Source organism: Amblyomma mixtum, chromosome 3 (genome assembly GCF_055824585.1).
Source record: "Amblyomma mixtum isolate Tamu chromosome 3, ASM5582458v1, whole genome shotgun sequence".
Lineage (NCBI taxonomy): Eukaryota > Metazoa > Arthropoda > Arachnida > Ixodida > Ixodidae > Amblyomma > Amblyomma mixtum.
Window position 1 is genome coordinate 202,336,628 of NC_143014.1, and position 27,751 is coordinate 202,364,378.

The 27,751-nt window shown below is 47.6% G+C and overlaps 1 protein-coding gene across 1 annotated transcript in view; it reads left to right on the plus strand.

The window, feature by feature from the left end:
• Positions 1-27,533, plus strand: part of LOC149353318 (cytochrome P450 4V2-like) — an 80,850-nt gene extending 53,317 nt beyond the window's left edge. Inside the window, exons 4-11 of the mRNA XM_089582471.1 lie at positions 11,151-11,338; positions 12,414-12,483; positions 14,544-14,670; positions 15,688-15,861; positions 18,298-18,471; positions 19,393-19,459; positions 20,025-20,204; positions 22,339-27,533. Of these exons, the coding sequence (XP_089438597.1) occupies positions 11,151-11,338; positions 12,414-12,483; positions 14,544-14,670; positions 15,688-15,861; positions 18,298-18,471; positions 19,393-19,459; positions 20,025-20,204; positions 22,339-22,526 (1,168 nt within the window). The 3' untranslated portion in view covers positions 22,527-27,533. The remainder of the gene's footprint in view (positions 1-11,150; positions 11,339-12,413; positions 12,484-14,543; positions 14,671-15,687; positions 15,862-18,297; positions 18,472-19,392; positions 19,460-20,024; positions 20,205-22,338) is intronic.
• The last annotated feature ends 218 nt before the right edge of the window (positions 27,534-27,751 follow it).

Below are 27,751 nucleotides of genomic sequence, written 5' to 3' on the forward strand. Positions count from 1 at the left end.
TAGGTTTTGATACAATGACTCTGACAAGGCGTCTAGTACTCGTCATTTGGCCTCTCGCTTCTTAAACATGTTTTTCGATCTTGCCCTTAAATTAAGCAGCGTTACAAATAACAAAATTTCAAGAGGTTTTTTTAACTGAAACACCCCTCTGGAATAAGCACAAGACGCCCGCTAATTTTTCGTGTGGTGTCATCTGCTTTGTGAACTGGAAAACTACGTTCTCCAGAAAGCTTATTTGCAGGTAAAAATCGGGTTTAACACGATTTTTAAGAAATCTATTTGGGATGTCAGAACAGGGTGAAACCAGGTTTTCCCCAAAACACAGGCCCCCAGCTATATTATTCTTGACCGCGAACTGCACCACGTTCATTCATTTCTGAGTCACGGTACATGACCCTAAGTGATTCCAGGTTCGGCGGTTGTGAGGTTCTGCTACTGATCACACTTTTACTTGCACTGCCCAGCAAGATTTGCCCATTGCGGAGTGTACTGGTGTACTATAATTTTTGGAAGTGCCCAAATGAAAGCAATGGCAGCGACCGCAGCAGTTAAACTGGCGTTAAACCAAATTAAACTGCGGCGCTTCCTCAGTGCCGAAGAACGTGGCTATAAAATACGCTATATTTGGAGGACCTCAGGTGGGTTCTGTTAAACCAAATTAAATTACGGCGCTTTCTTAGTGTCGAAGAACGCTGGCTATAAAATACGCTATAATTGGAGGGCTTCAGGTGGGTTCCGACCTTTCATACTGGCGTGAAACAAAATGTCACCGACGTATTTTGCATGTCGCCCTCGTAGGAAGGAAGCCAGGTAGGTAAATTTCTCTTAATTTCTTCGCAGACGGTGCCCGTACAGTGCTATGCTTCCCGACTTCAAATAAGAAGTGGATCGGCGGTATATTTAGGGGTTGTACTGTTCGGCGAAACGAAAAAAGACAATAAAAATTACGTCGAATTCAGTTTTCTAAATTCGGGTTTAACCAAAAGAATGGTAAGCGTCTCTGACATGCGCGCCACAGCTAACCTGGTTGTTGAGTAGCAGTTACACACAGTCAAGGGAGAAAAAGTGGCAGCGTTGGAATAAGCAGCGCAGGGGTGTGTCCTGAGGCATTGCTCCGCTATCTTACGCGCATCTGCACACCGGCAAGCTCCTCCTCCTCGGAGTCTGCTAGCGAAGCGCTGCTTGTTATCAATAGCTTATAACAATTACTAGGTTAAGTAGGTTTCTTCACAGCATCCAAGGACACTGAGGCGAGACAAGGTAAATCGTCACGGAAAGCTGTCATGATCTGCCTACCATGACTGTTCAGCGGCAGTTTTATCGCAATGGAAAACATGCAGACCAAATGACGTCCCGTCCTCTCGCTTCTTTCAGCGCAACAAGCCAGCGATAACGTGACAACCCAGTTTTTAGGAGTTGCTTTTTACAGTGACTATTGTTCAAGGCGTGTTTCGCAACACACCACGCGCCATGCTTAGTGGTCCTAACAGTGTGACGTCACTAGAAGCAGCATAGTGACGTCACGCGCGCTCTATCATGAGAGATAATAATACCAAATAATATATTTCCCGCTGAAAACAGCTGCCGCTGAGTCTCATGTACCGCAATGGTTAGCGTCCTGTTTTTTCGTCTGAGAGCTCAATCATATGATTGGTTGGTTTGGTTTATGAGGTTTAACGTCCCAAAGCGACTAAGGCTATGAGAGACGCCGTAGTGGAGGGCTCCGGAAATTTCGACCACCTGGGGTTCTTTAACGTGCACTGACATCGCACAGTACACGGGCCTCTAGAATTTATCCTCCAAAGAAATTCCAGCCGCCGCGGCCGGGATCGAACCCGCGTCTTTCGGGTCAGCAGCCGAGCACCATAGCCACTGAGCCACCGCGGCGGCCTCAATCATATGACTTGCGTTACGTTTTCTTAAATGGATAGCACCCATTTCTAAATAGAACTCTAAGTACAACAATTTGTGGGCTATCTACTGGGAAATGAATTGCTCATGGCAAGATAAATTATAAGTGACCTTTGATCGCACAGGAATACCACATTATATAGCCGAAAACAATCAGAAATTTATAAAAAAAATTAATAGCTGCGTTCATTATTCGGCGAGTGTATTCAGAACTGCGGTCTCCAGTAAACAGAGAAAAAATTGCACCGAATTTTAAAAGAAAACGAAAGCCGAAAGTTCAATCACAGGGGATATTTTGCGTCTTTCTGTTCGTATCGGTGCATATGAACGGCCCTCATTTGACATTGCTACTTAAATTACTCTGTGGTTGGCCAAACGTATAGGGGAATCCCTGAAGGTGGAGTAAATTTGTAATAAGGGAGAAAATTACTCATTGGCAGACAGCCAAACACAGCCATACGGCTACAAAGGAAAGGTTTATGGCTTTCACAGAAACTTCAGCTACAGAAAATTCGTCCTGGTCCGGGGTTCGAACCCGGGACCACTGCTTCACCAGACCAGTCGTTCTACCAACTGAGCTAACTGGGACGGCTAGCATAAGGTAGGGCGATAGCGAATTTATCAATAACCTGTGAAGTGGGAACAGCGTTAGTCAAATGTTCGCTCTCACCCTACCATATGCTAGCCGTCCCGTTAGCTCAACTGGTATCGCGACTGCTGCGGTGAAGCTGTGGTCTCGGGTTCGAACCTCGGAGCAGGATGATTTTTTTCCAACTTCGAAGTTTCTGTGGCAGCTGCAAAGCTTTCCTTTGAAGCCGTATGGCTGCGCTAGGGTGGAAGCCAATGGGTAATTTGTTCCCTTATTGCAAATTCACGGTATATCCGAGTGCAACTAGCGTGCCTTAGCCAAGACGGCAGCTCCTACGCAAGCTACCGCACGTAGAGCTAGTGGAAGCGAGCGCAGCCGGCGCAGCGTTACACCTACAGCCCGCGTACATTTTTTTCTCGGCTCCTTCAAAAGGGTCAAGGTAGCTCTTTGTTACGCGACCCACTGCATAACAGCGAGAACATGAAGCAACTATTTTGCAACTGGGACAAGAAGCGGACCACTTTCGGGTAAGAGAAAAAGAACAGAATTTAAGAAGATTGCGACACAGAAAGCAAATTATCCGAGCTGATTCGATGAACTAATCCTATGCCTTGACCTGTTTGCTTACTTGTAGACCTCACCTACGTGTGTACACTGTGACGGTGTGGGTGCTGTGAACCATTTCATTTTATCGTGCCCGCGTTTTTGTGCCGAGCGTGAGAAACTCCTGGAAAACCTGAGGAAACTGCACGTTCCCATGGACGATGTTTCACTGAAGTTTTTAGAGAAAACTGTCGTTATGGAGTAATGGTAGAGACGCAATCACTTAAGTCAATGACTCAGCCGGAGCAATTGCCGACAGGCACTCTACATTTACACCATCCCCGCCACCACCAAAACAATGGCCAGTAGTCTCTTGGGTAGCGACAAAAGCGTGACCAACTTTTGAACTGCGTGAGATGTGCGCCTGCTAGCATTACTCATTTTGGTGCGCTTTGCGCGGCCTTATCACGCAGAACCGCGCTTCTTATGGCTTTGACCATGGAGGAAGGAAAGAATTAATACATCGTGTTTTTTGAAGCCAGATGTGAAGCCCCCCCCCCCCCCCCCCTCCTCCTCCTCCTCCTTGTTGGCCGCCGTCTCAGCGCGTTTGCGCATGCGTCGCAGACAATGAAGCAGACGATGTCACTGGGCCCAAACATTACAATTGGCTTCGCCATCTGCTGAAGGCTCCCAGTGGCCCTTGCGAAAACACGTTACTTCCGGCGCTTTTTTTTGTGTGTGATGCGGCTCGGATAGCGAAGGCTTCTCCTTAGCTTTCCTCCCACCATTGCTTTGACCAATGCCATCTAGATAGACAGGGCATCAACGTTTCCTCCTCTCCACGCCACCGACGTCCCAGTGGTGGTCGGCGCTTCCGTTGCAACTCGAGCGTGAGCCAAACTTGCAAACGATCACTTTCGCGGATGGTTACCCTGTCTCAGAAATAACACCAACCACTTGCGTCATACTGACGTGCTGAATAAAGTAGGCCTTGGCTCCTACGGATACTGCTCGTGGCTCGCAATGCGAAAAAAAAAAATATATGCAAGCTCGTTTCGCCGCGAGATGTGGAACAAGCACGCAGTCGCTTGTTTGCTCAGACGACCGTGACTCTCGTGGATGATAAAAGTTCTCTGCGCCTCACATTTCTTTTCTGTCCTCCAAACAACACGAAACGGCTGAACGACAACAAAGAATGTCAAGCCACCGCTCTGTTCCTGTCAGTCGAATTAACTTGAGGGCTCCCAAGTAAGAACATTTGTGGCGAAATATTGCAGGGGGACACGAACAAAGAAGGAACAACATAGGATCCAACACGGCACAGTTTATTCGAATCGCCGCTCGCAAAAATTCACACCATCCCCTTTCGAAGGAAAAGGAAATAAACAAAGAATTAAGAACCAGCAAAAACCGACCACGAAGTACACACGTACACAAGAAAGACTGACACAGGACTTGCGCACACATACGCACTGACATTCGCGCAACATCCACAACCAGAAAAAAAAAAAACCATGAGTGGATGCAAAATGCATTTCCTTGTAGCGAAATTGTTGCGAAAAAGGTATATATGGCGCTGCGCAACGCAAATGCGTTGGGAAAATATGGATGAGCACTGCGTCTATCTTGCAATAAAATAAGCAAGTTCGTCTTTCTGAATACAAGCGCACACAAACAGTCTAATGGGAAGACTCTATAGCTTTTACAGTGCATGTTTCCAGTAATATCAAACAGCTCTTCTCAGTATACTGCTGCAGTAAATATTAAATTTGCCCTGTTTTTACATGCAACCACACACTTGACTGTCTGCGTCTTCCGTGTTGCCATAAAGTAGTTTAGGTTTATGATTTATGCGGTTTAACTTCCCACAGCGGATCAAGCTACGAGTGACGCCGTAGTGGAGGGCTCCGGATAATTTAGACCATCTGGGGTTCTTTAACGTGCACTGACATCGCACAGTACACAGACCTCCAGCATTTGGCCTCCATCGAAATTCGACCGCCGCGGCTGGGACCGAACCCGCGTCTTTCGAGCCAGCAGCCGAGCACCGTAACCACTGAGCCACTTAGGCGACTTACAGCGGCTAGCTTTATTCACGTGTTGCTAGCACCATAAAACGAGAATATACTCACGAGTTCGGCATATCCCAACGGAACACACATTGCGAATACATAGCAGAGCAAGAGGGCGAACACGGCGGACGCGGCTGCGTATCGTCGCACGGTTGAAAAATAACCCAGGGTGGTTCCGAAGCCGCAAGCGCTACACTCAGTGAAGGTCCGTTAACGGGGAATGGTAACACAATTCAAAGCTCGGTAATTCTTCTATGAACTTGCTTTCGAATACTGCTGTGAGTTACGTGGCCTACCCCAGCCGAGGCCTGAAGGCAGATTGATACGGGCAAGCTGTTTTTTTTTTCTTAACCATCAAGTTCTTATACAGCACGGATATTACTTGCCTGGAACGTGACGTGCTTATGTCCTCACCAAAGAGGAAGTAATGCACACGTGCATATATTCCCCTCCGTTACACGCATTCTCTCTCTCACACATCCGCGCACACACGCTGGCACGCACGAACACACACGCATTTACGCACGCACGCACTTACGCACGCGCACTCAGACACACGCATGCACACGCACACATAACACCCCTAGTTTACTTGGCGTAAAATAGGCCTAACCTCTGATTGTTTTGTCGTTTGCTGTGATGAAGTGCGCGTCGAAGTTTCGAATCAAGTGACCCCAAAATATGCTCTGGACAATCATTTGTTGGTGACAACAAGCAGAGTTTCGGCGGACGGTGCTCTCCGCATTAAAACGAAAAAACACCGTATAAGAGTTCGTACTTGCACGAAACGACACTGTCCAAAGCATGACTTACAGGCCAACTACGTCGTTCCCCAGGCGGAGTCCGATTTCAAACCCCGACCGCTCTGCTTTCGTCGCCGGACCACGAATCAGGCCTTCTACAGGCTGCAGATGCTTTACCAAAGCACTTTTGTGATAAAGAGTTCTAAAATTTAAATTAGAAACCTCCCCAAAATTGCGACACAAAATGACAAGAATTTTCTTTTGATTGCGATCGGCCCACTGGAAAGGATTCTCAGGTGCCCAACCTTATCATGAGCCTTATTCTGCAACTGCGCTGAAAACGTTCATGCTGATTCGAAACGAATTTCATTTAACTAATATGAATTCGAATCTAGCATAATAAGAGTAAAGCGTGAAAGCAGTACGCCTACTATTCCTCTTCAATCTTGTATGTGCAACTTGATTATGGTGGCGCATCACTTAAAAGCACAGCTTTCTGCCCACGTACGTGCTGCAGCACGTGCTGCAGCATGCTAGAGGCACATGCAGAATATGCTGCACATGAGAGAGCGTTAAGTGCACACAAAATTTGCTCGATAAACGCGCCACAGGCACACATATCTTTTTTTTTTTGTGAGGGGGTTTAACGTCCAAAAGCGACTCAGGCTATGAGGGACGCCGTAGTGAAGTGCTCCGGAAATTTCGACCACCTGGGGTTCTTTAACGTGCACTGACATCGCACAGCACACGGGCCTCTAGAATTTCGCCTCCGGCACACTAATCTCGTAAGACGACGGACATCTCCACTTATTTGCCGCAGCATCGATGAGCTCTGCGACGAGTACAGAAGAAAATCCGTCTTTCCGGAGCAGCAAGAATAACTTTTCCCAGATGTACGAGTCATTTTCCAAGAAGCACGAACGCTCGAGTGCGTGTCTTCCACTGACATTAGCGCCGCTGGGGGTAGGTCGTTGGGCCTGAGACAATATTAGGGTGGAAGCAGAGCGCCAGCTGTCTCCAACCGAGACAAACATACCGTGCAGCATGGTCTCGGACTCAGCGCTCCGTGCTCTGGGGCTGTAATATCAGTGCAGGACGCGCAATCGAGCGTTCGTGTTAAGCGTGCTGACGACGGTACATAAACATTGTCCCAAGCCCAAGTTACAGGTCTGCCTTTGTGAAAGGAGCGGTTGTGTTAACAGTCATGCCACAAAGCATGTATACCTTTCTGGCACAGCTAGAAGCCGCAGCGGAGTCTTTGTATTCGTTCCAGGCAGTGAGGCTGAGCTGGCGCTCTCCGTTTCGGGCTCAATCGCTGCGTTTATTTGCACAGCCAGCGACGCGTATCGTATGATTCACAGGTGCAGCATGGAGATGGGGACACTTTCGCGCTTTCCCGAGGTTCCTTCTGCTTTGACACGTGCGGCCTTCGATGGTGGCCGCTTGTGGACAGAGCGGCCACCGGTGGCGTCCCGTCTTTCGCCCTTCTCGGAATCGTTTTGCTGTTCGTGCTTCCGCCACCCTAACGACCGGCTGCCGTTGTACGCGACGACGCATGCTAAGATGTACTGGGGCGGCAACATCTTGTCCGCGACTAACTTGTGCGTCGACCTGAAGCTGAAAAATCCCGGGCGCAGGCTGGAACTGAAGTGGTTCTGTGATTCACGTTAAAGCATCTACACTTTATCACAATTTAAATGCGTCGATATGCTACCTTTATAAGCCACGAATACCGTCGCTGTTACGTGTGCGGCTAGGCTGGCGAAATTTTGAACGATGATTATTGCGAAAAGATAGGCGCTCCGTTAAATTAATTATAGAGTAGAAACAATCGCATGAAAACCTTGAAATAGTAAGCCCTCAGTGGCATTTAACAACTTATACCACAACAAAGAGAGCGAAATTTCTTCTAACCCTGTCGAGCTGACGAACCACAGCGAGTTTTTCAAAAATAGTAACTTTAATTATTGAGGCTGGTTGTAGGGAAAACACGATTCAACTTGTGGATCAAGAAATTTTCGACAGTTCACTGAACGCGACGATAATTTCTCAACAGGAAGCACATCTATGCACCACAGCGTTCCGCAGAGCTCAAGCATGCAATACTCACCTTTCCCCCATTATGCACACTGAGACTTTAAACCATACCGTACCACACCACACCACACCATACCATACCATACCATACCATACCATACCATACCATACCATACCATACCATACCATACCATACCATACCATACCATACCATACCATACCATACCATACCATACCATACCATACCATACCATACAATACAATACCATACCACATGTTATGCACCGGACCATAATCGCCATGCCATCATGCACTTAGAAGCTAACTCTGCCGTGAGCACAAAAATGTTACAGCCGCTTCTATAAGAGCGTTTCTAATGTTTTCAGTGCGCTTTCCTGTAGTTAGGTAGCTGGCCGGGGCACGAACGGCACCTGCAGCGTAATGCGTGGTTCATCAAGGTTGCATTGTTTTTCCAAACGTGTGAATGACACTGCATTATGCCGTTCTTGGTGTCTTCACGAAGTGCTCTTGGGGTCGGCCTCGAGCACAGAAGAAAAACAAGGGAGCTCATGGGATACGCAGAGCTTGCAGACGAGGACAGTGCAGAAAAAAACGACACACATAACTGCGTTGCGCTCTGTCGTTATGTCTTCACTGTCCTCGTCTGCAAGCGCTGCTTTTCCCATGATGTCTGAAAACTATCTAGCCCAGCAACTCACCCTTCTCAAAAACAGAAGAGGTCAGTACTTCAGCGACAGGCACTGACTGCTGAACGCACTGATGAGAGCAAAGAGCAACTGGATGTCACTGTGTTTACGAGAAGCTACACCTCAATTTCGCAGTGCCCTCAACCCCTCCTTTGCCGACGTTCGTGTATAAAATATTCGCAACCGTGAGGTGGGATTATTTGCGCGCACGCGTGTGTGTGTGTGTGTGCGCGCGCGCGCGCGCGTGTGCGTGCGTGTGTGTGTGCGCGCTTGTGTCCGCGTGTGTGTGCGCGTGCGCGTGCGTGTGTGTGTGCGCGGGCGCGCGTGTGTATGTGTGTGCGTGCGTGTGTGTGTGTGTTGCGTTCAGGCTTAAACCGAAGATATTATTCGCCAGATAATGTGGGCCCTCTTAGCCAAATCATCAGCTTTTCCATATACACATGCAGATTTCAACATGCATCGATTGCCCAAAGGAAGGCGTCACTGTTCCACTGTTCCCTTCGGATTATGCTAATTTCAGGTTTAGGGGATAGTGCTTTATTCCCTCCTTATATCCAGCGGTGCCCTTTAGTGTAACTGAAAAGCCTGAACTGATGACATCTAGCAGAATCTTGTTGTAGGCTAGCTGGTTTCTTGACGACGCGTTCACATTCCTCATTGGCAGAGTGAGCCTCACACTAAAGCGGGACAAAAAAAAAAAAAGATGGAAGTTATTTCTTTCTTTGCTATTTGATTTTTTCCTCATTCCCAGTTCGAATCACGGTGAGCTGACGCGCATGTCATCCTGCTCTTTTGCCAAGCAGACTGCTTTAAAAGGGCCCTGATAACACTTCAAGGGAGGCGAGTGCACTAAGTACAAAGCCGTATACGTATAGTTCGAGGCTGTGCTCGGCAACAAGCGTGTTCTCAAAACGCGCGGCAGGTCGTCTAGTTTTGGTATCAGAGCTCGCACCTACCGGTGTACGTAACCGGTGCGTCTCTCCAGTCCGCGGCGCTCTCCATAACATCGGAAGCGCTAAAGATACTTACCCATTTATGCACATCCTACGATGTGCAGTTTAATTAAGTGTGAGACTTCCATGTTGCTGTCCGGGTCACGCAGTTAATATTAACAATGCTCAGCCGTGCTGTGGTATCCATTGGTTCTTGTGACTGACGCCCGAGGAACAATGTGTTCGCGCTGGTGACGCATTTGAGCGCGAGCGCTCTGTTCGTTTCAGATGTAAACCCATGTTACTAAAGGTTTTTTGTTTGTGTTTTCTTTGAAACGCTGCACCTCATCGGTCTCATAAGTAAATTACAAGCTCGATGTCTGATTGCGCATGTGTTGGCTTTTCTTTCTTGTGTTGTCGTCGTTGCGCCGCAGTATTTTCAGTCTGACTGCGGCGAAAAAATTTTGACAGGGCTAAGAGCGACCGCCACTCGAGCAACATTCGTGCATATTTGGCTGCAGCATGCAGACATTTTCAAGCGAAAGACAGGAGCGTGTCTGCTTCTTCTTTCCTTTCTGCAATGACTGTAACAGGGCTAAGGAAGGTTGTGGAAAAAAAATCAAAAAAGGTCTGAATAGTCAAATCAGATTAATCAGACTAGCCGTATCAGATTCGTTGCTGAGAGTGTCAGTGAGCACCGCAACTGAACACATGACCACCGGCAAATGAAGCATGCAAGTCTGGTATGATACTCTTAAAGTTTATTGTCTTATAAGTGAACTGACTGGTGAGACCTTTCAGCGTCGCTCTTCGTCATTCGCCTGCAAACTAGCGGTTGCACCTAATTTACGTAATACCAAAACCGAAGATTTCTTTTCTTCGCCGCAGTGTATGACTAATCCCTGTGGCTAAGCCAAAATAATCTGACAAAAATGAGTATGATATATGAAGGGTGGGCCCCGCAACTTGAGGGAATGTTTAGCTAAATTACACCAGCCCAATACAGGTGGACAGGCGGATTAAACTTAAAACAGGTTTCTAGTCACTTTATAGAGTAAATCAGAACATTTCTGTCATCCTAGTTTTCAATTTTGAAAAAAAAAAAACTTCCAGTTACAAACTTGCTGAGTGATCGAAGAAAAATCTGAGTAAAGCGAATTCATTTTCGGCGTTATACTGCGAAGAAATTTTTTTTCACGTTCAGAAGAAACACTCCGAAAATTATCAAAACATGTATGTGGTTACCCGCTCGCGTAGCGCGATTTTGGCGCCTTCAGACGAGCAGCCCACAAATGCATTTCGCTCCTGTCCTACCGCTGGCACGAAAAAGTTGAGAAGACAGCGATGCGCGCGCTGTTGGTAAGCCTCCGGTTACAGTCGCATCACATCTTATGACTGTCGTACCGCCACGCCCGTAGCTTTACTCAGAGCATGCGAAACAGGTGGCCGGTGCGAGTTTAGCCTCTACCGCATGCGTCACTGCCCTGCAGGAGGCAAAGTGCCGGAAACCTGAAAAGGGCAAAGACGCGCTTGAAAACTAAAAGGCCCCACTATAGCCGACCGTATGGTATACTAGGGAGCGGTGAGCACTAACATTATGCACTCTTCGCACGCAGTTCTGGCTCCAAGTGGAAGTCACGGCGGAAGATGCTGACCCCGGCGTTCCACTTTCGCATACTGGAGGACTTTTTGCCCATCATGAACGAGCAGGGGGAGATCTTTTCACAGATGCTACAGCATCAAACGCATGGTGTAATCGACATCACCCAGTTCGTGACTGCCTGCACCCTCGACATTATCTGCGGTACGCTTGCCGTTATTATTTGTAGAGTGGAGTTGGGAGGGCAATGGGCGACCACAGTGGGCACAGAAAGTCACGACAGTTCCTCCAACATGGTGTGAACGTAATGAGAAGTTCTTGGAGATATAAATCGTATGTATCAGGAATACTAATCACCTGGTCGTATTACTGAGCAAAATTAGCTGTGGCCTTTCGTTTTCACGTGATTCGCTGCAGCAAGTCAATTTCCTTAACCAAGCACTAAAAGCAGTGCCGGACGACCCCTTATTCACAAGTGCATGCCAATTTTGCAACTGATGTTTGCATAGTCGGGAAGGAAGGGGAGAGAGAAGGTGAGCGGAAGTTGAGGGGTAGATATTTGGGGCGAGTACTTACACCGCAAAAGAAAAGAACCAAAAAAAAGGGACCATGCTGGCGCAAAAATTCTGGCTCAAGGGTTAGTGGGCTTCAAAGGATATAAATCGCCTCCGGCGAGCAGCTGCGCGCCGATTTACCGCAGGCTAAAGAGCCGGCTCGTCTTGGACAAATTCTCCCCCGCAATTATCGTTCTCTTTTCGCATAGAATCTATACGTTCCGCTCACAAGGGGTGACTATTTTAGGCGCCTTCACTGCGCACGGGTCAGTCAACCACCTCACGGTTAATTTCGAGGCGCAGGAGTAAAACCGAACCTACTGCATCCAAATAACACGCGATGCTCGTGTGATTTGTTAGTTCCGACGCTCAGCGCCGCACGCTTTAGAAACGGCCAGCAGGATCCTGAAGGAATGCGGTTCTATACTGAACTACGTATTCATTCTTTTGCATCAGTGAAGCCCTGCTTTAAAATATGATCGCTTCTCCTAGGTAGGGTGCCATTTCCGCTAGTTGAACTATATCTCTAGTCGTATCCGTCTGCATGTATAAAATAACCCTGCGGCAAGCTACTTTTGCATTATTCAGTTATTGTTGTTTCTCTTATCTGTATAGATAAGTTGCGTCTTGGGGGCGTGTCCTTGCTGCGTCCACATTCTTGAGTAAATATTCTCGCTTGCGCTTCACCTAATGCGTCGCTTCACGTGCACGTGCCTCTTTCCCAGAGACTGCCATGGGAGTCAAGGTGAATGCTCAGACGAACCCAAGCTCTACGTACGCGAGCAACATCTACAGGTGAGAGGCCTCCTCGCCCGAGCAAGGCTCGCATCATGAATGTTCTGCAGAACCGAGGAACGCAGGCACAGGCTGCGACTGCTGTCTCCCCTGTTTCGTTCGTTTTATCTAAAGACGAAAAAAAAGGACGCCGCACCAGCTGCCAAAACAGCCGGCTGCTTTGCAAGTGTACTTCGGTTAGTTATGTCGGGTTTACTGGCGCATACCTAACTGGGGCCATTATGTTTCAAAGTCAGAGTCAAGAGTACTTTAAATATACCAATAAATGCAACTGCAGTTGCGGCTGTTTGGTGACAGAAAGGGAAAGGACCGAGGGGGAAGTTCGGTTTTGTGCGGTTTAACGTCCCAAAGCAGGCTGCACTCACAGCCTAAATTGCTTTCCATTGCTTCCACTACGGCTTCACTCGACACCGTAGTGGAGGGCTCCGGAAATTTCGACCACCTGGGGTTCTTTAACGTGCACTGATATAGCACAGCACACGGGCTTCTAGCAATTCGCCTCATTTAGCCGCCGCGGTGGCTCAGTGGTTATGGCAACCGGCTGCTCACCCGAAAGACGTGGCTTCGATGCCGGCCATGGCGGTCGCATTTCGATGCGAGGCGAAACGCTAGAGGCCTGTGTACTGTGCGATGTTAGTGTACGTTAAAGAACCCCAGGGGGTCGAAATTTCCGGAGTCCTTCACTGTCCCTTATAGTCTGAGTCGCTTTGGGACGTGAAACCTACATAAAACAAATTATTTCGCCTCCACCGAAATGCGACTGCCGTGGCCGCGATCAAACCCGCGTCTTTCGGGTGAGAAGCCGAGTTCCATAACCACTGAGCCACCGCGGCGGCTCAGAAGGGGAAGTGGTAAGACAAGAAAACAAGGCTTCGCCGCACACTTCGCAGAATTTCAGACAGTGATGTTTGGGTGGATTTCCAGGATAGGATTCAGGCGCTCAAAATTTGAAGCGCGAAAGGCTCCCTTCAGATGGTTTAGCTACCGTGATGACAGTCTCATTTGTGTCCCAAGGAGATTTAATTCACCGCATGCAAAAAAAAAAAGAGCTATGTTTTCATCTTTACTGCACATTATGTATTTCCAAGAAGAAGAGACATCTCCAGACATTGCACAACTTTTAAACGTCATATATTAAATCAAAGATGCAGTGAAAGTTTTTCCAATTTTAGTTATAGAGGGCTAAAAAAGCGTAATGAACAATGTTCTGACATTCTAACACTAATAATCTGCAGCAAGGCAGATGAGGAGTGTCTACAGAGCACGTCATCAGCACAGGAATGTATTTTCTGATGTGGATAGTAAGCAAAAAATATGCGCGCATGCCAATGGGTCTATGTGATCTCATGGTATTTCATAAATGGCAGCTAACATATTCAACCAAAAATTCCGGGAGAGAGCGATATGGCCTCATTTATTTCTGAAAAGAAACCATATCCGAGCGCCGAAAAGGTATCCCTAGGATTTCGCTCGGAAGAAGAAAATGAAATAATTGAATTGACGACTGGAGTTCCTACACAACATTTCTGAAGTTCGTATCGAAGGCGCTACGATGGTCTGTTAGGATATATGGCTACACAACAGGAGAAGGGAACAACGTATTCATAAGCGTATTCATAGATCGAGGGGAGGGACCAGAAAATTTGGTGGAACAGAGCAGCAGCGACCAGCGCAGGACAGGGTTAATTAGAGATCAAGGGGAGAGTACTTTGTGCTGCAGTGGATGTAACCTCGTTGATAATGATGATGAAGATGATGATAGCTTCGTTATGTAGAAATCGATAATGCAATCTGAGTACGTAGCACCAACAACAGCGTGGGAACTACTGAGATTCAGTGCAGGCACCCAGTGACTTCTGGCCTGTTGGTGACGTCATCAGACGCCTCCTCCTCACTCCTTCACAAACTTCACTTATCCAGTTGTCACCAGTACGCGCTTAAAACAATTCAGACGAAGTCGTTAGAGGCGTCAATGTGCATTCGTGGTCGATATGCGCATTGAGAGTACAGCACGCTTTCAACTGGCGCCCCCTTGTGTCGCATGGTGGCGCCACCTGGAGAGTGGGCAGTAACTTCATCAACCGCGCCGTGCGGCCCTGGCTGTGGATGGACTCGCTGTACCGGATGACGCGCAACGGACGCCTCTACCACCACGACATCCGCGCCATCCACACATTCACCAAGAAGGTCGGCGTGCTCCTTCGCCACGCGTGGCTCAAGCTCGCCTTGTGCAGGCTGCCCTTCGCATGCGGCGGCAGCTGATAAAAATCATGAAAGAGAAGTCGGTAAAAAAAAAAAAAAGGTAGAAGCGCAGGCAGTGGTTTTAGGTGGCGTACCCGTGCGGGAAGTTGCGAACAGGTAGGTTTTACTCTCTTACCCAAAAGTCGCCAGTAGTGTACTCTATGCTTTTCTTCAAAAGAAGTACGTGAGATTTTGTAAATGCTGGCATATATTTCGTCTTACTGTGCCAGAACAACTGAGCCAAACTGGCTTGTTCATTACGTAGCCCCCTATTTACGCGAAAAAAAAAATTCACTCCGCGCATATAAATGTGTTGTCACGTTTAAAAAGTGCGATACTAGAAGGGAACATCTCTAACAATCACCTTAACGTTCATGAAGTGACAGTCTGATTAGATTTTATCATCAGTATGGAGTATGAGCGCATTGTCAACGGGTTCTTGAATCTGGCGAAACTGCGTTGACATTGACGAGTTATTACACTACCATGTGGTAACTTGCTGTACAATTTAAATTATTCATAACTATTCGCGCTCTTAAGCAACGTGTACTTATGTGCGTTTGAGTAAAAGATTTCTATATTGCTTTTTAATGTGTCATTTACTTTAGTTCTGTTCCAAAATGCCCGTTTACAGCTGCAGTTCAGGACAGTCGGTTGTAACGCAGCCTGTTTTTTTATACTATCGTCCGTTAATATACAACATCAAGAATAAGCAACAACAAAAAGCAAATCCAGCAATCTCTCGTCAAAAATGCCTTGCATTCAAGTAATCAATACAGCAAAACATCGTGTCTCTCTTAAATGAAGAAAGGATGCCGATTAGCCCAGTTTAAAGAACGGTAGTAGCAAAACTATGCCGCTTCCATTCAGTATTGTTATAGCGTATGTGGAAATAAGCCTCCTATTAGCGGACTTGTTCTAAACGCCTACTTCCGGGCCCGCCACCTCGTGTGACGCGCGCAGGTGATACGCGAGCGCAAGGATGTCAAGCTCGCCGAGAAGCGGCTCATCACCGACTCCAGCGACGAGCTGAAGAAGCGCCCCATGTTCCTGGACGTCCTGCTGGACCACCACATCAACGAGAACAGCATCACTGAGGAGGACATCCGCGAAGAGGTGGACACCTTCATGTTCGAGGTACGGTGCCGGACCTAGAACATGAAACGCTCGCGTAACGGCTGGGCGGTGTCTAGGCCATGGCATACAAACACACGCGTACCGGGGATTGACGGGCAGCTATTTACCCGGTTTAAGTTATAGTGATTAGCAATGGTCTGTGCATTTAGATGCGCAAGTAGCGTCAGTTAATTGCGAAGTTTATGACCGTAAGTTATCAGTGATTTGTTTGGAATAGATTTTTGTGTTTTTTATGTTCCCTGTACGGTATTTATCTGGCTTGCTGGCCATTTTACACCACGCCGGGGCCCACCAGTGCCGAAGCCTGCCTGTTTGGTTTAATCGGACTACACTCAACGCTAACTATAGGAGGCCGTAGACAACCGGATGTTTACCAAGCTTAATTTTAAAACGTCGAAAATAAAATTAAGTGATCGTTCATTTATGAACGCTGAGAGTTTGCCTAGCCTCGTCGGACTCCAATGTGACGCCACGGGACTTTTTTTCGTGGTGCACTTTATTAAATTTTCTTATATTTTGGCACCTGTTTACTTTATTTGTGTACTCTAAACCCAACAGTTCAATTTATACATCAGGCCAATACCGCATTTATTATTTTATTCATGAAAACCAAACCTCGAAACGGTATGCGCGTTACAATCGGATGCAAAACCGAAACCAAGCTACGAACATCCTCAGCATCACTATCACATCAGAATATATGCCGGTTAAGTTTTTCTGCGCTGGCTGTCGCCATGATTGGCATTCTGGCTGGCATCTTAGAGTTATGCTTCGTACAGCTGCCCGCTCCCGCCAGGATGCACGGAGCTTCATGTATATATAGAAAAAGGCGAAATACGTTTGCATATCGGTCCCGCTATTGAAAATTCAAACACCTCGCTATTTATCTGCCTCACTCGCGGTGACGCTCGTTTTTCCAGACTAGCGGTAGGTAGCGCGAGAGAAAACTTCAGGTTAGGGTGCTTCGATGGCCAGAGCGAACATCCAGGCACCCTAACTTCAGGTTAGGCGTCAAGCCGGAATCCGAAATTGCAGGAGTATTTGCTGTTCGCCTTGCCGCTTACCAGGATAGTCAGTCTGGCCGCACGTGTGTATGAAAGGCGTGGAAGTTACGCTGTGTTATGGCCGTTGCTCTCCATTTGCCTTCAACTGCGGGCCTTGCAGTAGCTTTGTTACGCGTCTGCTGCTTCGAGGTGCAGTCGGCGCGATAACAACGACGAACATTCAAGAGAGCGACGAACAATAGCACGGAAGCAAATATGAACGTCGCTCTAGGCTGCTGCATAAATTGCTTTTTTTTTTTCGCGAAAACGAAATTTAGGCGCTTGTAAGGATCGGCAACAGCGTCTTAGAGCACATACGCTAGCTATCCTCTAGCATAGGAAACACTCAAACAACTTCTTAAATTACCTACTTTAATAGAGCACAAAAGAAAAAGGTTGAGGGCTTGGATCTTTTTTATTTAAAGGGGGGGGGGGGGGGTCAAACTTGCTGCGGTGGCTCAGTGGTTAGAGCGCTTGGCGACTGAGCCAGAGTTTTGGGGTCGAACCTGGCCGCGATGCCTTCGTTTCGATGGAGGCGGAACGCAAAAGCCCCCGTGTGCTGTTGTGCGATTTCAGTGCATGTCAAACATCCCCAGGTGATCGAAATTATTCCGAAGCCCTCCACTATCGCACCTCTTTCTTCCTTTCTTCTTTCGCTCCTGCCTTCCTCCTTTCCTTACAGCGTGGTTCGGGTGTCCACCGAGATGTGAGACAATTACTGCGCCATTTCCTTTCCTGAAACCAATTTTCAAATTTTCAATTTTTTTGGCTCAAGGACGTGGTAGAAGCTTTTTTTTTTTCAATTATCACTAGACATTACAGCAAACTGCAACGATGTGTGGATGGTAAAAGTATCTTAAATCTAATTATTGCCCAATCACTGAAGCTTCAGAGGTTCTATCTGCTGTAATAAATGGCAAAATAGCATGAAACTTATTTATATTATTTCATGTAATTCTTTTGTCAATAGTTCTACCATGGCTCAAAGTATTTCTCTGTGTCCTTCCTACCATTCACGAATCTAAGCATTGCTTCTCTACATTACAACTCCCTTTGAGACCGAATTCTCATCTCATTTCCGAGCCTACTTTCCGCCACCCAATGGCAGGGAGCATACTCGTTGTGAACAAGAAGGCGGGCGAATATTGCTGCAGATTCTTGGACTTCAACATGATATTCTTTTAGGTTTACTTTCGCTTCCTGGGCGTTCCCCTTAATTCTTTCGATCTCTTTGATTCCAATCATCTCATCTAGCTCTTATTAGATTCTGCATTGTTTTCTGCTGAGTAAAAAACTTAAATATTTAATGCTTTCAGAAAAAAAAATAAAGGACAACAACTATATTGTAGGCATCCACATGCCAACTACTGAGGTTTGTAATTGCCTGACGCAGGGCCACGACACAACGTCGGCGGCCATATCGTGGTGCATCTACCTCCTAGGCCAGAACCCCGAGGCTCAGAAGAAGGTGCAGGACGAGATGGACCTCATCTTCGCCAGCGACCGAAACCGCTACGCCACCGTGGCCGACCTAAAGGAGATGAAGTTCCTAGAGTGCTGCATCAAGGTCTCTCTCTCTCTCTCTAGCTCGTCGGCCTTTGCAGTGTAGTACCTTGCACGTGACAGCATCCGAGACGCTAAGCAATGTCAATGGCACGGGCGGCCTAAGCTGGAATGCCACTGGTCTGTTCGAGTGAGGAGCATAAAGTGCGCGGATACGACAGGGAGATTCGTCCTTTCTTCGGTAACGTTTACGTTCTCTTTCACAATGTTACATCTGTCTCTTGCGGTGTAAAGGTCGTAAGTCTCGCTGAATATTCAAAGCCTGGCCACTCAATTTAGCCACTTAAACCACCAGTATAACCCCAAAGCTTATCCATCAACGGTTTTCTCAGTTTCTGGGGATCCTGCGGGATGATCAGCAGGGTGTGCCTCTCTATGCTTGCTTTCTGTGTTAAAGACAGGCTTAAGTTAAGACTTAATTTAGCACAGGCTTAAGTTAGGCTTCAGCCCAAACTACATTTGTATGTGTTTTTTTTCTGCACCAGTAATATAACAGGATCGAAAATACTAGTGAGGATGAGAAAGCAGCTGCTATAAACTCTTCTTTACTTTCAGGGTACGACTATTCGGAGAGAACATTGTCTTTTACAGACACAATCCAGATAGAAAGCATATGTTGCCCTTTTAATGCAATGTGCACACCAAACTCTCCAAAATATAATGCATACTTCAGGGAGCACCCGATGGTCGATACTGTGCGAAATAGCTATAACACACATATTAGGAGAACAAAACAATTTCGAAATAAAAGTGCATAATTGATGATACCTTTAAGCCTGCATCAAAATGCAAAATAGCGCCCTGGTTTATCGGGATGGTTTTATCCATGGCAGCCGAGTATACGTTTCTCATCCTCTTTTTCACGCCCCCTCCCCTCCCGTCCCCCTCCCGAACCCATCCATATTTTGCTCTTTTTGTTTTTCAGGAAAGTCTTCGGTTGTTTCCTTCAGTGCCTATAATCGGCCGAGAAATATACAAAGAGTTTTGCATAAGTAAGTCATTTCTTTTCTCATTTTCTTTTTCTTGGCTGATTTGCATTTGGGAACAAAAAATACGAGCCTACGCCTCAAAAGCATTAAGCTTACATCGGTGAATATTTTCAGAATTATTCAGTTTTGCCAAACTGCATTCCCGAAAGCATGCAGCGTTTTCATTAAAGAAGAGAATGCACGGCAGATGACAGATGGTTCCGCACGAAATATATTTACTGCATTTCCTATCGGTCTTTGTCTAAGCCTTTAGCAGTTCGCAGTTTCACGTCCGCATTGTCATTCCGGTAGTTTCGTTCGATGGCGGCTGCTATCTCGAACGCTTGGTTGTTAAAACAACGATTCGCTCGTTACTTAACGCCCTTCTGTAAAGCCTAACGATAAGAATTCGCAGTCAGTGCGAAGTTGTTGAAAACACTTCGTGCTAACTTCGTGCTGACAGCCGAGCGTCGGACATGGCGCCAATTATCGAACCGCTCACAAAAACCACCCGTACATTCCAGCGGAGATGGGATGGGTGCGAAAACGTGACTGCTGCGCCTTCTGCTTTCTCCCGCCCCGTGTTCAGATGGCCGGGTGGTGCCGGAGGGCGCGATCGTCATCATCTTTTCGTACATGCTTCACCGAGACGCCAAGTCGTTCCCGCAGCCTGAGGAGTTCCGGCCTGAACGCTTCCTTCCGGAGAACAGCGTGGGACGGCATCCATTTGCCTACGTGCCTTTTTCAGCCGGACCCAGGAATTGCATCGGTGTGTATGCAGCTAAAATCCCTACAACGTCATAATGTACTGCACAGAGCTCAAATTTGAAGCTAGAGCGTGGTGAAGTCTTTAGCGAGCATTTTCGTCGGCATGGCAGGCGCGTGTACCGACGACGTAGTTTAAACTCTACGCGCACGTCCCTGCAAGCTTCGAGTGCAACGTCAGGTTGCACAAAAGCCTCAGTAGTAGGGCCGGTTCTGAGCCTTCTCGCTCAACCATATCTCAGGTCGACGACAGCGCTTTAAGCAATCCTGTTGCGCTAAATACTGTCGCTAAAGATGATGCACTCATGTTCTGCTTAATACAGTTGTGTTGCGCCAGTCGCCAATCTCAGAAGCCATGATTGTATTAAGTGCTCTCGTCATCTAGGCCCGAGTAATGGGAGCAGAACCGGTGAAACTACAAATGCATCTTTATACAACCTAGCGACCTCCTCGAAGCTTGTAGGGACGCCTGTATCCAGTTTAAACTACATTTTTGGGTTAGTAAGGACCCTAGCATAGATAACCTTTGATGAAGTTTGCCGTGTAGATCACAGCGCTAGAATACAACCTATAGCGGGAGAAGAAAGCATTTTTTAGGCGCACCGTAGTCGTTTACTGCGCCACCTGCCTGCGCCTATAGGCATGAGTTTCCGTACTGTGTCGATGCCACACGTGGCGTGTGTCAGCTAATAAGGCGACGTCGTTCAGAATGTAGTCACATGCGGTTCAGAATGTGGTTCAGAATGTGGCCACTTGGCTACAATGTTCGGAGTATGGTCTCGCGCTTATCGCGACCCAAGCGGCTGATGGCAACAGCTTTTTAGGCGCGAAACGAAACGATTGCAGCGCCACCTCGGCACTACAGCTTGCCTATAAACGTCTGTCATGGCGACAAAAATGCTCGTGAGCAATGTAGCCAATGTGACCAACCTCCAAGGGAACAGAAAAAAAGAGGAGAATTTTCCTGCGCATTGTGGTGTTTGCATGTGTGAACCACGATTACAAGAGATTGAAGTTCTTGGCAGAAACTATGACGAATTAGAAAAAGAAGTAGCGAATGTTTCAGTACAAAACATGTGTGGCTCTCGTCATGTCATATTTGTTAAAATCGAAGCGTTTCGTACGGCATCGTGTTGACGGTTGGAATACTGTCTGCGCATGGCCAGTATTTTTAATATATTTTCTCGCCTGTCTTGCAGATAAAGGGAAGTGCTGGTGGCCCGGTGACCTTTTTTTTTTCCTCCGTATTCTTCTGTTAACGAGTTTTACCAATTTTTAACTCGCGCCTGTAGTTGCAGCTACACATTCCCCTTTAGTGCTACACAGTATGGCTGTGGTCCGACTTTTTGTGTGTTCCTAGTTCGTTTTCTTGGCCACTGCGCTAGTTGCCATCTCGGGGTTGGCACTAGCTGTTCGCAACGTTTGAAGGAAGCCGGCAAACAGCCACCTGAAGCCGTACGCACACGTGTCGCGAGAATAGTGGCGAGGATTCTAAACTTCCCCAAGGAAACGACAAGCCCTTTTACTAAAGGGAACGTATCTTGTTTTCCGCACGTGGAGGTGGAACATATTCAAATGTTCTCGACAACCTGATCTAACGAATGGATGGTTCATTTTTGACTTGCGAAAATTGTTAGGAGGCACTTTCAAGAATGGGTTCCGCCTATATCCGCAATCAGCCCCTACTCCGCTATTCCATTTGCCGTTTGCAGCAATCATGCAGTCATGCCATCGCCGGCGTATACTTTCCGTACAAAGCGTCCGGTACCGTTCAAGAGCATTACGGAAATGTGTATCGAATTTGGCCTGCAGGCCAGGGCCGGTCAGTATGCAGTTCCTAAATGGGCGCCTCCAGACTCTCATCGTTCTAGTCAAGACCGGATATGAACATAGTTACTGAAGTGGGCACATCAGTAATTCAATGTGCTTATCGTGTGCCACTGCTCAGTACTACCACTTCTGCGAGAATATGCCCTTCCCAAGTATCTTTATAGAGAAAGAAAAAAAATGCCCGCTGAAGCTATTCCTGTTGGGCCACGCAGGGGCCTATAGAAACACTGAAAGTGTGCTAATGTTTCAATGTTTGCGACCACTTTTTGCCTGAGTAGAACTTCCTTTCCGTTTCTTGCGTCTTGCAGGCCAGCGGTTCGCGCTGATGGAAGAGAAGATAGTGCTGTCCAACTTGTTCCGGCGATTCAGTGTGAACTCGCTGGTTCCTCGCGACCAGCTCATGCTGGCCGGCGAGCTGGTGCTGCGGAACCAGACCGGCATCCAAGTCAAGCTCTCACCTCGGCACAAAACGCATGCCGCCAAGAAACATGGATAGAGCCTAGGCACAGCGACACCCTGACCCAACCCCGCGTTTTATCCAGTTTTTGTTCTTACCCAGCTGTGTACAACGGTGTGCGTCCCATCTGTGTGTGTATGGCGGAAGGCACGAACCTGGGCGCAAGTCTGTCCACGAACTCAAACGTCTGTGATGTCACACTGCCGTACCTTAGTGCGCGCGCTGAGAGCCTGCGTGGGACGGGTGCAGACAGGACGATTCACGCAGCCCACGGGCTTAATCATCACACACATCGTGCGCTAGACATGGGGGAGTCACGATGACTGAGCGATTTTAAGTAGGAAAAGGCGCTGCCTGTTGTGCTCTTCAATTTCGCGCACACTGCCTTGACGAGCAGCAGCGCCACCTAGGAATAAAGCGACTAAACTGCACGTCCATGGGCACGTTTAGCGAATCCGCCCCGCAAGTGATATTCCGCTTGACTTACGCGGCGATTCGACAGGCGTCGCCCCCTTTGAGCTTACTACCTATACGTTGCAACGTCGACCTTCCGCGAGCTGGACCCTATTTAGACTCTATTGCACTTCACCTGAATACAGAGAGGATGTAATCTCGTGCCGAGGCGAGCGAAGCCACGCTGAAAAAAGAAAGGAAAAGACGTCGCAACAGCTCGATGTAGTGCGGTTGATGGCGGGACTGCAAAGACACGAATAGCATAGCGAATCTCTTGTCCCGTCAACGTATGCCGACCAGACGAACGGTTGCCTTGAGTCCTGAAAAGCCGCTTCCGCAGCGCCACTCTTGTTTGTGCTCCTACAATCCGACGTCACTAGTGAAAAATCTATTCGCTAGTCCTCGCAGAAAGGGAAGCGCGCGGAAAAATTGCGGCGCACAACAAGCGGCAGTCTATTTCTCGTAGCAACAGAAATGCACTAGAAGGCAGCGCCGAGATGAGAACGGTCGTGCATGGTCGCCAAGAAGCCTGAGCAGTGCATACACCACCTGCGACCAAGAATGCCTGCTTACCTCTGCCGTGTGCCAAAGAGGTGGACCTCACCTTCTGCGCGAGCGATACGCGGTTTGTTCGCATCCGCATTCCATACGCATTCTTGCTTTACGAATTTTTCAGGTAAAGTCAGTACGCAGCAGCAATATCTCCTCCAACATTTGTTGGAGAAGGAAAGTCGGGCTTTCTTTTCAAACTGCTGCACTTACACTGCGCTCTCGATGCTTGTCACCTAGACGCTATAGCACGTGAAGGCAATGGCTAACTGTGCTCTCAACAAAGCCTCAGATTAGAAGCTATTTTGGCAGCAAACGTTGCCCTAAAGCAAGACGGAGAGAGATTTATTTAAAATGTTAGCGGTGGAACACTGGTCAGAGTCGTAAGATCTGTAACATGATGAAGTAGAGGCAAAGATCGCTTCAAGATTTGCGGAGACGGTTCGAGCGGACTGCTCATTAAAAAAAGAAAAAAAGCTCGGGCAGCAAGTTAACAGGCAGTTCAACAATAACGCTTTTTTTTATCCCTCTCTTAAGTTGAAACAATCATCAACTGTATTTTCTTGAAGCCTTTCAGGCAGGTTTCCTGGTGACCATGCAGTAGAAGACTTGTGCCCCGGTATTCGCTCAGCGACCCTGCGAACGATAAACTGAACATCACTTGAGACGCGTTGCGATGGGTTCTCTAGAAGGTGCCTAAACTGATGTCGTCCCTCCTGGATCACAAAAAAAAGCATTTGCCTACGACTTGCTCCGGGCATCCATTTTTGCACAGCATTACCACTACTACCAATTTTAAGTTAATTTCTCCTCCGTGGTGGCCGCGAGGATACGCAGGATAAGTGAGGCAGAAAAGAGGACACCAATGTCCTGCGTTTTAAGCATTTGATGGCAGCGAGAAGAAATCAGAAAGACTAAATTTCTTTGAAGCTTGCCACGACAACATGCGGGTATCAAACAGTTCCTGACATATGACACTAAAAAATAGTGCGTAATTCAGTAAGCGGCGATCAATTATTTTATTTTTACGTGTCAAAACTACACTCGGGTCATGATGCACGCTACGGCACTGGGCTCGTGTAAAATTTCGCCGACCAGTACACGGGGGTTCTCGGATTTTGCCGCCATCTAAATGCGATAGCCGCAGCTGGGGATCAGATCCGCTACTCGGCGCTGAATAGCAGAACGCTGTAGCCACCAAGCTCCAGCGATGTATAGCCTAGATGGTATATAAGTGCAGCATGTCGCCTCCAGTAAACTCCAGGAATTAACTTGGAACCCTTCACAGCGCGCCTCAAATGCCTATCGCAGCATAAACACAACACTCCGCCTGATGCCCTCGCACGGGAGCACAAGATTCCGAGGCTTTTTCCGCAAGCGTTCATGACTTATCCTTTTTTTTTCTTTATCACGCAGCAAGAACAACTCATCGTCTAGTCAACGTGCCGCGCCATACAAGTCAGGGTTTTCGCGTCCACATGTTTGAACACGTTGGGGGTTGTTTTTCCAGTTCTCTGTAGTATACATACTGCTTCCCCTCATTACAAGCCGCGCATATCCATTGTTCCCGCCATTACGAACGACGCTATACGTGCAGACCCGGTTGCCTCGGTTCCACTTCTCACTCCTTTTCGAGAAGAACAACCGAGGCCTTGCGCAAAGGCGAGCAAAGCCTGTTCGCTCTTAATTTCTTGCGATGTAGCGCGCGGCGTCCATGTACCGCTACTTGAAACAGTGGCTCATGACATTTCTTCGAAGGGCGCAGTGAACACAACTGCCGCGAAGAGGAATCGTTTTTTCGAGACACGCTCCTGTCAAGTCTACGTCTAACTTCATAATGCGCCAGCGCTGATGCCTTTAAAAACGCGCAACAACACGATGGACAAGTCGGCCTGGCCGCGATATTTTCAGAGGAGGAAAGCGTAAGCTCCAGGCCCGCGCGTTGTCAACACTGCGACGAACTTTGTTGCGAATTAAGACACGCGACATCATGCAATGCCTGTGAACCTTCGTCAAGATTATACGGGGTGCTAAGGCTGTCTGTGGAATGCAAGCTCTCATCAGTAAGTGTGTAGAAAAATGAATGAGAAAGGAACGTTGAAATGAGAGAGATAGTACGACAATTATGGTTCGCATTCCACGTAATATTCTAATTTCGCCTAAACACAATCAACAGTAGAGATGGAAGTGGGCTATACCAGGAGTTTTAGGAAAGCCCGTGACTAATTTTTAAAAAATAGGCGTTTTGAGGTAAAAGATCACTTCTGCGGCATAGTAATACCGGTGCGGCCGGAAATCAGAAAAAAAAATGTTCAGTCATGCTAACTAGTGAGTTGGTTAACTATTTCCTGATAATTAAATTTTTAACTATATCAGTTAAGCACATGGTTGTAACTGGAGATTTGTGGAAGGCCTTTAGTAATAGCCGTATCAGTTTTTGGAATTTAAAAAACGTGATTATAGTCGGCGCAGCGGCTCGTCAAATTTCGGCTATCTCGCACCAAAAGCGCGCGTATCTGGCCAGCACAAAACAACGTGATCAGCGCACCCCACTCTGTAGAGCACGTGTCGCGTGTCCTTCGCTTTCTATTCTTTCACTTTCATCTTCCTCTCTTCGTTCACGGTGCGACTGAGGTGTCCACTGAGAAATGAGACAGTTACTGCGCCTTCCATTTCCTCAAAAGCTAATTTCTTCACCGTAGCGCGGGTGGTACGGACGAGGTCACGTGTCACTTGCGTCACGAAGTGACACATGCTGTGGTCGTTGTTCCGCGTTCGATGAAGACGTGCGTTTGGACGAGATAGTCAATTTCTTTTTTACATACAGCACCGAGAGCAATCGCGCTTTCGAAATTCTGAAAACTGATATGGCTACCACCTTGAGCCCGCTACAAATTTCCAGTCGCAATCAGGCGCCTAACTGCAATAGTTCATCTTCCCAACACCGTCATTACTATACCGCAGAAGTGATCTTGATACCTCAAAAACCCTGTTTTTAAAAATTACTGGCGGGCTTCCCTAAAACACCTGGTATATGTCCTGCAACGACGTGCCACGCTCTGCTCAGTAGCCAGTCAAGAGAGTGAGCTTCGTTTACTTCATACCTGGTCCGGCCTTTCACTAACGAAAATGGGTGGGGTCCTCATTCTCTTGAAAGCAAAGAGGAGCGTAGGGAAGAGGCATGATCCCTCGGAAAACTCATCGCACAGGAATCGCCGCATTCATCCTGCATGGTGCGCGTGCGGCGTCGCAAGAACGGGAGCAGGTCTTGAATGGATCGAGTACGTGTAGCAGACGGAAGGGCTGCCTTGGTTGTCCACAGCCCACGAACGTGGCGAACATATAAGCACTGCTGCAGTTCGCTTGTGCGTGTGTGCCCACATGAGTTATCTTCCCACAACCGACAACTGTCCATGTTCACAAGTTCGAAAGATGGACGAAGTGCTTACGCTGCAGTGCCAACACACCCTGAGCATAAGCAGCGAACGAGAGCCCTGGTTGGTCTGTCATTCTTTAATAGCTTTCTTTTATTATTTTTATTCATCGACACGCATCAGCGGCAGACGTACACGTGGCAAAACCTGCTGCTGCACTGCACGCTCAATTTAGGTTTCGCGTACTTTCGGGAACGAACCTGCAGTCTTGCGACGAAACGTATGCGCTGCACATTGCGCAACAGTAACGGTGACTGTACGGTCACTTCGGGAACCAGCCCGGCTCGGATTGCCGCTAGGAGCTTTGTTATTCCAATTTGCTTTCCCCTTTCTGCGAACGCGTGTACAAAGCGGCAAGACGTGTTGATTCAGATTTTTTTTTTTTTGAAAAAAAGGGGGAAAAAAGCGCATTTTTCATAACTCCTCATTGTCATGCGTCCTTGGACGCATTTTTATAACTCTGGCAGCACGCGGCATGAAGGTCGAAATTAATGACACATGCGGCGCACCCTTCTTTGTGGCCGAGAGAGTTGCATCATTTGTTAGTTGTTGTTTTTTTTTCACTCTGAACTGCGTCTGTACTCTGCGAATAAAATGGCATGTTATGTTAGTGACTTGTTGCGAGTCGTTCCTGTATTGTTTGTAAAGCGCTCACTGTTGATTTAGCTCATGTATTTTCGTCACTTGGAATCCCACAGCGCAGCGCCTCAAGGCACATTGAATCCTTGCTAGCACGAAACTCGGCTAGTTTACTTTACGCTCCTGGAAGCGCATACACATGACTGCGTTCAAGGCCGATATATCTCTAGGTCTGTCTGCAATTTAGTG